The 10,545-nt window shown below is 40.3% G+C and overlaps 2 protein-coding genes across 3 annotated transcripts in view; one reads left to right on the top strand and one right to left on the bottom strand.

Moving 5' to 3' along the window:
- Positions 1 to 1,826: 1,826 nt before the first annotated feature.
- On the top strand, positions 1,827 to 4,859 carry LOC127370858 (uncharacterized). 2 transcript variants are annotated; one of them, XM_051413304.1, is made up of 7 exons: positions 1,827 to 2,201; positions 2,872 to 2,995; positions 3,096 to 3,210; positions 3,254 to 3,370; positions 3,454 to 3,689; positions 3,945 to 4,245; positions 4,421 to 4,859. In XM_051413304.1, exons 1-5 carry the CDS (start codon positions 1,923 to 1,925, stop codon positions 3,677 to 3,679), a joined length of 861 nt encoding a protein of 286 aa, XP_051269264.1. In that variant the 5' UTR covers positions 1,827 to 1,922; the 3' UTR covers positions 3,680 to 3,689; positions 3,945 to 4,245; positions 4,421 to 4,859. The 2 variants fall into 2 exon arrangements, with proteins under 2 accessions (XP_051269264.1, XP_051269263.1); XM_051413303.1 differs by having other exon boundaries at positions 4,101 to 4,245.
- Positions 4,860 to 8,224: 3,365 nt separating this feature from the next.
- Positions 8,225 to 10,545, bottom strand: part of wdr45 (WD repeat domain 45) — a 5,936-nt gene continuing 3,615 nt past the window's right edge. The window contains exons 8-11 of the mRNA XM_051413299.1: positions 10,369 to 10,545; positions 9,991 to 10,092; positions 9,764 to 9,909; positions 8,225 to 8,702 (exon numbers count right to left, since the gene is read on the bottom strand). The exon at positions 10,369 to 10,545 is cut by the window's right edge and continues 32 nt beyond it. Of these exons, the coding sequence (XP_051269259.1) occupies positions 8,608 to 8,702; positions 9,764 to 9,909; positions 9,991 to 10,092; positions 10,369 to 10,545 (520 nt within the window). The 3' untranslated portion in view covers positions 8,225 to 8,607. The remainder of the gene's footprint in view (positions 8,703 to 9,763; positions 9,910 to 9,990; positions 10,093 to 10,368) is intronic.

Raw genomic sequence — 10,545 nt, forward strand, 5'->3', positions numbered from 1 at the left:
CGTGGGTTCGACTCCGACCTGTGGCCCTTTGCTGCGTGTCATACTCAACTCTCTCTCTCTCTCTCTCTCTCTCTCTCTCTCTCCCCCCGTTTCCTGCCACTCTTCAGCTGTCTCTGTCTCTTGAAGGCAATAAACCTGACACACAATAACACAAACAGGCTGACCAGTTGAGGCAGCTGCAGACAGGTAAAGTCTGGACGCTATGAAGAGAGCACAAATGGATATAACAGCTTAGGTTTCCTGTCACGAATCATCTGTCTGAAGGCGAGATAAAGCAGTGAAACTGCTCTAGACATGGCGTACACTCAAACAGATTTTTTTTTCGTGGCTAAAATAGTTTTGTTGCCGCCTTCATCAACCGCATTGAACTAATTAGCTTCCAAACTGGGACCTCGCCATCTACTGATCACTACCTCATATAACCCCATTTCAAAAAACCCAAACTATCCCTTCAAGTAAAAGATAATCCTCTCATAAAGAACCACTCATACACTCCTCCGACCTGATGAGTCAACTTTTATTTTCCAAAGTTCAATTCCCTTTTGAGCTAATGGGAAAAGTAAGATAAAACTTGATCTTCATGGTACATTCGTTCGCACATAAACAAACAGATTTGTCCACAGCTGGTAATGAGTTTCTGAAAATGTGATCTGCCATGCATGCATCACATGCTCCCAGGTGTACCTTTATTATGGGAGGACAGTGGTGGATGCTTCAGGTGTGCTGTGTTTATTCCATCTTGTGAAGGGCTCATTGCAGAGCTGAAATATAGTCTCAATAAAAGCCTCTAGGACTTTTTTTTGGGGGGGGGGTCTGATTTCACTGCAGTTTTTCTAAAATATGCTTTTAGGTATTTCTTTACAATAACATTGAGGAATAAAGTGAAAATGGCAAAAAACATAGTTGCTTTTGTTTGTATAATTCTAATTCTCTAAAAATCAAAGGCAACTTGTTCCTTTGAAATAAAATCTTTAGTAGTTTGGTGACGAATGGTTCAACGTTTTGTGCGGCGGACTTCAAAAGAATTCACTGCAACTGGTTGAAATTGTGTTAATAGTTATATTATTATCTTATTATTAGAACATCATAACTTTGTGGAAGGTGCAGGTTAGCTGGTCCACAGTACCTCAGATAGTGTTTGAAGGTTGAGACTTGGTTTTAAAGGCGACATATTATCCAAAACCAACTTTTGAATTGTTTGTTTATATACATGTCTATCAGCAGACACAGTGTAAAAAACAACACGTCATGTTTCTGTGGGCTGCCTCAGTCAGAATACCTGAGATAAAACATGCAATTTCAGATTCTTCCAATTTCTGATGTCTTTTTTGGGTTTTCATTAGCATGTTGCAACCTTTAACCTTTTCTATCAAATTATTTTATTCTATTGTTGTATTTTTTTCTATTGTATTTTATTGTATAAATGTATGCTGCTATGACAACCCAATTTCCCTCCGGAGATTAATAAAGTCTATCTATCTATCTATCTATCTATCTATCTATCTATCTATCTATCTATCTATCTATCTATCTATCTATCTATCTAATGATAATACCATCTATATGACTAACAGACAGGACTATCTCCCAGTGTCTTCAACCCAGATCAAAGTATAATTTAATTGAACTAAACAAGCCGGTTCTGTTTGTTTCCGTTAAATCGAGCTCTCAATAAAGAATGAATGTTTCTATTGTTTCAAATGTTCTAAACTCAGAAAAAAAATTTGTATATATATATATATAGTTTCTCTCTGTCAATAATGTGCCACACTCCAGTCCGGTAGGTGGCGGCAATGCACCTATATAAACTGGATGCCAGCCGCCAATCCAATCTACGAGAAGAAGAAGCAGCAGCAGCTCCACATTACAACCGACAGAGCTGCATTCTATTATAATATATATATTTCTATATATAATCTAATATGAGAGAGCACTACTGCTCGGTTGTCGGCTGCAGGCTGCAGCACCGAGCCTTACACACTCTCCCAGCCTCAGAGGAGCTCCGACTGCAGTGGATCCACTTTATATACGACGGGAAAGTCCCGGTTCCAGTCGGTAAGAAACCGATTGTGTGTGCCAACCACTTCCTGTCGGACTGCTTCCAGAACCTGGGTCAGTACAATGCCGGACTGGCTGCAAAGCTGCTACTGAAAGAGGGAGCGGTACCGACCGTCCGTGGACCGACAGCAGGGGAGGACACCGTGAGTAGTGTTCAGTTCAGTTCGTTCTTGTGTTTGTTAAATGGGTTAAAAGATGAAGATGAAACTTATAAAGTGAAGTTATTTTAAACCAGATGTGGTGCAGATGTTCCTTTATTCTTCTTTTATAGAGATTCACATTCAGTTTATCAGCAGAGGAACATCTGGAACTGTCTGCAGCTCTGTGTTTACCGGTAGATGATTACTGTAACACACAGAGACAGACAGTCAGTGTGGGGGGGTTTACAGTGTCTGATGGTGTCTGTCGCACAATAACAGCAGACAGTTGTTAAGGGATCAATAAAGTATATCTTCTATATGTGTCAGTGACTGAGACTGGTAACTGTAATGTAACTGTAATGGAGTAACTGTGTCAAACCATATATATATATATATATATATATATATATATATATATATATATATATTCCTATTAACTGGGTCGATCTGTGCGTCCTTCAGTGACATTAGAGAGTTACATTAAATATCACTGCTCTTTCCTCAGTATGAAGTTGACTCTGTGCAGGATTTCCCATTTCTGGAGAATTATCAGACCCTCAAATAATTAGTGTAAGGATCTTTATCAGCGCGTAGAAGAATACTGTTGGAGTTCATGCTGCACTCAGACCTACATTTATGAATAAAATAAAACCTCAGTGCTGTTTGTGTTCAGGCGAGCACATCTGGAGTGATTGCCGTGGTGAAACATGTGGCGTCCCAGACGGACCCGCCAACAACACGCACAACGGGAACGCAGCTCGGAATGAAGACTCTCCAACCTCATTTCAGAAGCACAGGTGATATAAAGTTAGTTCATCAGGTGATTCCTCCTGTTATAAACAATAAGATAAACAATGTGTGTGTGTGTGTGTGTGTGTGTGTGTGTGTGTTGTTCAGGCACACAGAATACAGTTTCTTGCACTGACGTTGGTGTCGGCACCTCGGCTGTTGCATTCTCTGCATCACGGCCGGTTCCAACATCGATAAAGAGCCAATGTAAGAGACGTCGCTTGGAGGAGGAGGAGGAGAACGAGGAGGAGGAGAGAGGAGGAGGAGGAGGAGGAGGAGGAGGAGGAGGAGAACCTTTTAAACGGCAGTTCTGTTGACACTGAAGAACCACATGATCGTACAGACGACCCTGCAGACACCTCGAGCGAGTCAGCAGACGTGACGTGAGTGACTGGATCTTCCTCCTCATCGTCTCTACCAGGACGACCTTTGACTCGTCTCCTGTTGATGTTTGTGTTTGTTGCAGACTGAAATCTTCTCCCGCCGTCTGTAAGACTCACACTGTGTATGAGAGCTGCCTGATGGAGCTGTTTGAGGAGTGTCCTGTGTGTCAGCGGGAATGTGACGTACGGAGCAGACCGTCGGGAACGTTCCTCTCTGTGGAACAACGCTGTCTACACTGTGAGTTCTACAGGAAGTGGAACAGCCGGCCTCCTGCTGGGAACCTGCAGCCGTCCACTGCACTTCTTTAAGCTGGATAAGGTATTATATTTATACTGAACTCTGAATAAAGTAATGGAATATAGCATATGAGGATGTAGATACATTTTATATATAATGTGAATTTCTTTTAGAAAGCGAGTATGATATAACTATTGATGTGTTCCTGCCTGTTATTAATTCACTTTAGACTGTAAGCTATATCATTTCTACTATCTTATTTCAAAGTCATTTGGTGGTTTACTTTGTAATTGATATACGTTCTATATATGTGAAAGACTCTTTTTGTGTTATTAGGACTGTCTGAGGAACTGTTGAGAACTGAATTTGAGTCCTGCATTCTTCAAGTTTTTATAAATAAAGCTGTTAATTTGGAAATAAATCACCATTGTCTGGATATTTGTACAATGTGTTCACAATCTTATTTTGCTTTTTATTATTTTCCCTCCCAAGACTTTAGCTGCCCCCCTGCACTGCAGTGATACTGCAGAGCGTCCACAGGCAGCAACCTCAGCTGGTGAGCTGCTGTTCAGGCTCCATTTCCCAAAGTGGAAGAAGAGAGAAAGCCCAGCAGAGCCAGTGAATGAACCGACCTTCAGTAGGTTTAACATTTTTCTATTGAAAATTATACTGAAACAGTCATTATAAAATATCTGTAAAATAAATAAAATGTGTGAAATGTAAATGAACCAGTGTCTTTGGCTTTTTCTGTTTTTATACAAATAAATAAACATGATAAAGTAAACACAATATTTCACTTTTCCTTATTGCAGATTATATGGATGAAATCTTGGACCTGCTGTTTGAGAAGGTTTTTCGGGACCCCGGACCGTAGAGGATCTCTCTGTGCAGTTCGACACACCGGACCAGAACAACCCCACGTACAGGCCCTGAGCGTCGGGGAACCTCCGTGTACGCAGAACCACGCAGAACCACACAGAACCACACAAACTCTTCGGCTCAGAAAGCCCCAACACCAGCTCACAAAGCTCCTATAGTATCTGTAACAGCTGAACAGAGTGGACATATTCAGTTATACATTTACATTTATATTTAATATCATTTATGATGACCCACATTTTTTTGTTGTAAATATATATATTACCTATTGTTTAACTTTAAACCAGTTTGTACATTCAATAACTTTTTGAATAATTTTTCAAGTTGTGTGTTGTTTGCTGTATTTCTAAAAATAAAACTATTCTATTAAAACTTTCAGTGTTTGATTTATAGACAGATATTATGGACATCAAGAGACAGGTTGGTAGGAGTGGGACGAGTATCCAAAAGTACAAAAGATAATTTCCTGCACAATATCTAAATTGCAGTATCACCATTTATTAGCAGCATGTTGGTTAAAACATTAATAATAAATTGTGTTGTTGCAAATTAGATATTGTGCAGAAATGTATCTTTTCTAGTGTTTGATATTTAACATTTTAACAACTGCCTTTCAAAAAGAAAAGTTAGCAATGTAACAAAGTGGAAAATTGAATTTATTTATTTCATTACTCATTTGTATTACAATAACAATTTATATGCAAAACGGAACTTCCTGTTTATATTCCCCTCTGACGTAAAGGCCCACAGTCCGCTCTGTAGATGTTCATTCTGTAGTGAGAACACATTTAAACACACTGGTTGGAGGCCAGGGTGGTCTACCATGCAGGAAGGTTGGTTTTGAAGTTGATGTAGTCTTCTTATAACCTGTAAAAGGGTTAGTGACGTTTGATGAGAGATAATATGACTGAATAGTTCCATTTTCATTCAACAAGCATCCACTACCTGTGGTTACTACCTGTGGTATCTCCCTGCAGCAGACATTGTTGTGCAATTCCCACAAGTACACCTAAACCAGAACATACATTTAAAAAGGGAAAAGATATCAGTTAGAGCTTTTTATTTGAATATTTTGTTAGCAATAACGAAAGGTCACCATATGCACCGATGTAACGTTATTAATTGGAATTAGTGCATTATGTTGAAACGCAGTAATAACGGGTAAACAGACATTACCTATTTAATAAGTGAAAAGTGGCTCCAGTATGGCTGTGGATAGTAGATGTCGGACTGAATAATGATGTATTACGGTGTAGCTGAGATTTCAGCCGCATGTTGATCTCAAGATTAAAAAACGAGAAAACATTGTGGAAATGTACTTTTGTAACGGGAATAGCATGCTGATGTTTAACTACAATAAGCTACGTATGTTTACTCAATTAACAGAAATCTAGATTTTTATAAGCAGTGAGTTACACCAACAGCGGTTGACCGTATTTACCCAACGTACAAACACATTTAAAAAAAAAAGCTCATAACTAACCATTCAGAAACGTCCTGTCTAGATTGAACAATTTCTTCGGTAGCTCCTTCTTGTTCAGGGTCTGACTCAAACATACCGTAAAACTTCCAATAAAAGCAGGGTCCCTAATAGACGCAGGTCTCTCTCAAAAGCTTGCTGTGGCTACACGTTTTGACAAATAAACGCAGGTCTCCAATAGAGGCCTGGTCTGGATTTTATAGAAATTATCTTGATGTATAAAACCTCTTTAAACCCACCAGGTCGCCTGCTTGAGCGAGTTTTAAGTCATTTCAATCTCCTACACTAATATATATGTTTTAACTTCTGTCAATATGTACATGCTGCACATCATTAGATCAGTTATAGATTCTCCACAATTCAATCTTTCACTATATTTTACAAAAACAACAAAGTATAACGTTAATTCATTCTGACTTACCGGTAACATGGTAAACAAGAGAGAAGGAGAAAACCTCTGAAGCATCATAATCATCATGTTAGTTGTCAAATTTGCTGAACAAATCTCAAGAGAAGCAGCAGTTAGAGTTTAGTTTAGTTTAGTGCTAAAGGAATTAAAGGCCTGTCCCAAATAAAGGCCTGTCCCCAATAAAGGCAGGGGGAGTTCAGTTGCTATGATTGGTAAAGTTTGCAAAAAAGTGGTGGAAATTAGACAAAATTACAAGGTTGCACAGAATTTACAGGGATTGGTTGAATTTGTGTTAATTGTTGGGAAGTGTGGAAACTACCTGGAAGGACTGAATATATGGAGCTTTAAATGAGCAAACGACGAGGGAGAGGATCCCAACACTTGCTGCACATCATCCACTGACCTACAGATCTTCAGCTGCACTGCCAAACCTTCCTATGACTCAGACATTTTAGTGGATTTTGGATTACACATCGGCTGAAAGTGCCTCGGCCCGGTTTCTGAGGACACACAGACACATTCAAGAGTAAAAAACTTCTATAATCTTCCCATTAAAGGTCCGTAATCTGTGGATTTGCATGTATAAACTGCCAGAGAAAAATGGTGAGACAAAGTTATTCTGCAACTTTATCAGAGTTTCTGTTTAAATATTTAAGAGAAAACTAGAGTTGGGAGCCATTGCAGTGTAAAACAAAAAATTGATGAATGAAGCTTTTAAATAATTCTGTTTGACATTAAACTGGCTCTAATTACAAAATGATTCATTTGGAGTTGATGAAGCAATCAGTGCAGTAATAACAGTTTCATTCATATCTTGATCTGATCTTTTCAAACTGCTCTTTAACCAAATATTTTAACATTTACTTTACTGCTAAGTCAGTGAAACCGAGGTCAGACAATTAGCAGTGTGGAAAAAGTTCATTTTCAGTTGCAAGGCCGTTTATCACTTAAAATAAACTTTTTAATTATTATTTTCTTACTGTGAACTCTGGTGGTGATGGAAGGTTTGAAAGCAACATCTCCCTGTTTTGACTCACTGAGAGAGTGTTAGGTTTACTACTTGATCTGCAGCCCAAAGAAGTTCACACCAAAGGTCGTGCAGTGTCTGGTGTGAAGACTCCCACAGTCAAATGTGAACAAAATAATAATCTGTGCACTTTTGAAGGAAATTCCCGTCCTTCAGCGACAGTCAGGCTGTACGACAATGTTAACTGGCTTCATAAGAAGCAATGTTTTGTAGAACGTATAGTAGATCTGTTCGAGGCTTTTCATACAGCCAATCAGTGTGCTCAAAAAACATTCTATGCTGATGATATTATGTTGTACGTTATCGCCCTTATCAATATTAGTCTGCTACTGACAACCTCCAGATTTCTTTCATTAGTTTAGACCACTCTCATATTTATCCATTAAATATAACAGCTAGCCTGGCTCAGTCCAAAGGCTACAAAATTCACCTACCAGCGACTCTAAAGCTCTCACAACGTATCGCGTTTGTTTAATCCGTAGAGACAATTAAATGTAAATAAACAACAATTTGCCAATCGATAGAGTTACATGCCGAACTATTTCTTGGCTCTGAGCAGTTGCCAGGCAACCAGCGAAACTCCCGAAAGTTACTAGGTGTAGCTAAAACGGAGGTTGCTGCTTGTTTTTTCTCTGCTAGCATTGTGAGTAAACATTTATGCTAACTACCAACAGACGTCATACAGGCGACACGGTTTGGATCTCCAGGAAATTAGGTCCAATAACTTTATGTGTCTACTGGGACTCCATCACTGGACTTAAATGTACACTTCTTATTTTTGATTATTAAAACTTTGACCAAATAAGTAAACAAGTAACAAATTCTGATTTCTTAAGAAAAACAAATTTAATTTCTGTTTGACTTAAACTGGTAAGCTCTCATAAATACAGCAAACCACTTTTCCTCCCAGGTTTAAGCGCATTTATAAGTGTTCACATCAACCAGTCAGACTCATATTCACACTGCTACATACAGGAACTGATTACAAACACAGAGGACTTTATAAAACAGGCCCCAGCATAAAGTCTGTTCCTCCACACGTCTCTGATTCTCTGTCTCCAGCCGTCTTCCCATCTGTCTCCAGAACACAACAATAATCATTAACCGCAGTCATTTTCATTCGTCATCCTCGTGTTTCCACCTCGTCCTCGCTGCTCTCTCCTTCCAGCTAATGACCTTCAGCCGGCCTCAGAAGTCATCATCATCACATATGTCCAGATAGACGTCGAAGGCTTCTCGGTTGCAGTTTCCGTCGGGGGGTGAACACGTACTTATGGAAGGTCCCGTCCACACATATGGCTGCAGGAGGAGAGACCAGTTAATCTTTACAAGCAACACTGAGTCGAGTGCTGCGAATCAACAATGTGAACACAAACAACTATTTGTTTGTTGGCATACAGCGCTGTGATTGGAACGCCGCCATCTGAAGTGTGGAAACAGTAAAAACAAACGGTTTTGAAGAAGATGAGTTCGGGTGGGAATCTCAAGAAGAACCTCACGATTCAGAGGGCTGCGATTATAAAACCAATGATTGTGTGACTACTTGATATATATATAATTAAAATATGCAGATGAACTGACTATGTTTTATTAATAGTAGTGACAAATGGAAGAGATGTGTCAACTGGAACTTTTGCCAACATTTCTCAGGACTGCAAAGAAACAACAAAATAAGAGACAAAGGTCTGTAGCAGCATCTTTGGAGTTAATTAAGTACGGCTTCCCCCCTAATACTCTAGTCTGGGACCAAAGTATCAAAGGATTGTTGCAACATGGACCTTTTCTCTTGTAACACAGGAAGTCTCTTACCGCTGCACTGCTGCACTGCTAACTGTACTAGCTGCTTTTAGCCAGTTATCAGGTCACTTTTACCAAAAAATCACGTACCAATGGATTTTAAATGACATGTAATTTATTTGAATGAATTTGAATAAAGAATCTAGAAGCTGAAATCAGAGAAGATTAACAATGACTGAAAACGGTTAATTGATGATTCATTTATTGGTTGACAACTAATCGATTCATTGATTAATCGTTGCAGCTCTGCTCCACTGTGGTGCAAAGCTTGAATGTTGAATCTGTTGGGGGCATTCTGTAAACTCTCAAGTAAGAGTGAGTATTAAAGTGAGTATTTGGGGCGGCAGTAGCTCAGTGTGTAGGGACTTGGCTGGGGAACCGGAGGGTCGCCGGCTCAAGCCCCACAGACCACAAAATATGGAGTGTGGACTGGTAGCTGGAGAGGTGCCAGTTTCACCTCCTGTGCACTGCCGAGGCGCCCTTGAAAATAAATGTCAGCTGATACGAAGCACTGAGGCTCTTATTAAATATAAAACTTTGTGTGTTTTGACAGGTTTCCTCACCGATGACGGAGTTGACGTTCTTGGACGTGTTCTTTCCGAACGCGCAGATACAGGCGCACTCTGCCGGCACGGTGAAGCTGGCCAGCGACCACTGGCTGTCCACGTACTGACCGATCACAGGACCCACCTTCCCGACGCGAGCCAGTCTGTGGAGGGAGAGAGGGGATCGGCGTTAGCCATTAACCCTTCAGCGACAGTCTGACGGTGTAGGCGGAGGTTTGTCTTACGCAGAGCGACGGTTGAGTTTGGTGTCTTTGAGTGCGAAGATGTGAACGGTGCCTTTGTCGCTGGAGGCGCACAGGAAGGACGAGTCGTGGCTGAAGTTGATGCTGCGAAGAAGAAACAAAGCAGATTTTAAATAACTCCAATCGATTCAGTTTCTTCTTGTTCTTCTATTTTATTATTTCATTCTGTTTTATGTCTTTTACTATTTGTACGTAAACTGGCCACGGTGTAATGATGTACATTTGCTTATCAACAGTAATTTATTCTATTATATGTAAAAAGTGTTATGAAACATATAGTACATAATATTTTATTAAGTGAAATAAAGCCATGTTTAAGAAAGGAGTGGGCACACCCAGTTGGACCAGTAGGGGGCGTACCAGTAGAGGGTGGCCGGGTCGGTTCCTCTGCGCAGCTCCACCAGCTTGTCTCTGGTCGTGGTGTCGAACAGACGGATGAGCGTTCCTTTGCGGGAGGCTGAAGCCGCCACGCTGCCCGGCTGGTTCAGTGCCACGCAGGCGATCTCACTCTGGTGGGCGTTGATGGTGAACGGGGCA

The sequence above is a fragment of the Dicentrarchus labrax genome, unplaced genomic scaffold (assembly GCF_905237075.1).
Source record: "Dicentrarchus labrax unplaced genomic scaffold, dlabrax2021, whole genome shotgun sequence".
NCBI classification, from domain to species: domain Eukaryota; kingdom Metazoa; phylum Chordata; class Actinopteri; family Moronidae; genus Dicentrarchus; species Dicentrarchus labrax.

Bases quoted from the DNA above. Each gene is read 5' to 3' on its own strand.
- LOC127370858 (XM_051413304.1), top strand. From the start codon at position 1,923: ATGAGAGAGCACTACTGCTCGGTTGTCGGCTGCAGGCTGCAGCACCGA. The intron at 2,202-2,871 runs GTGAGTAGTGTT...GTTTGTGTTCAG, and splicing joins CGACAGCAGGGGAGGACACC to GCGAGCACATCTGGAGTGAT. The intron at 3,211-3,253 runs GGAGGAGGAGGA...AGAGGAGGAGGA, and splicing joins CAATGTAAGAGACGTCGCTT to GGAGGAGGAGGAGGAGGAGG.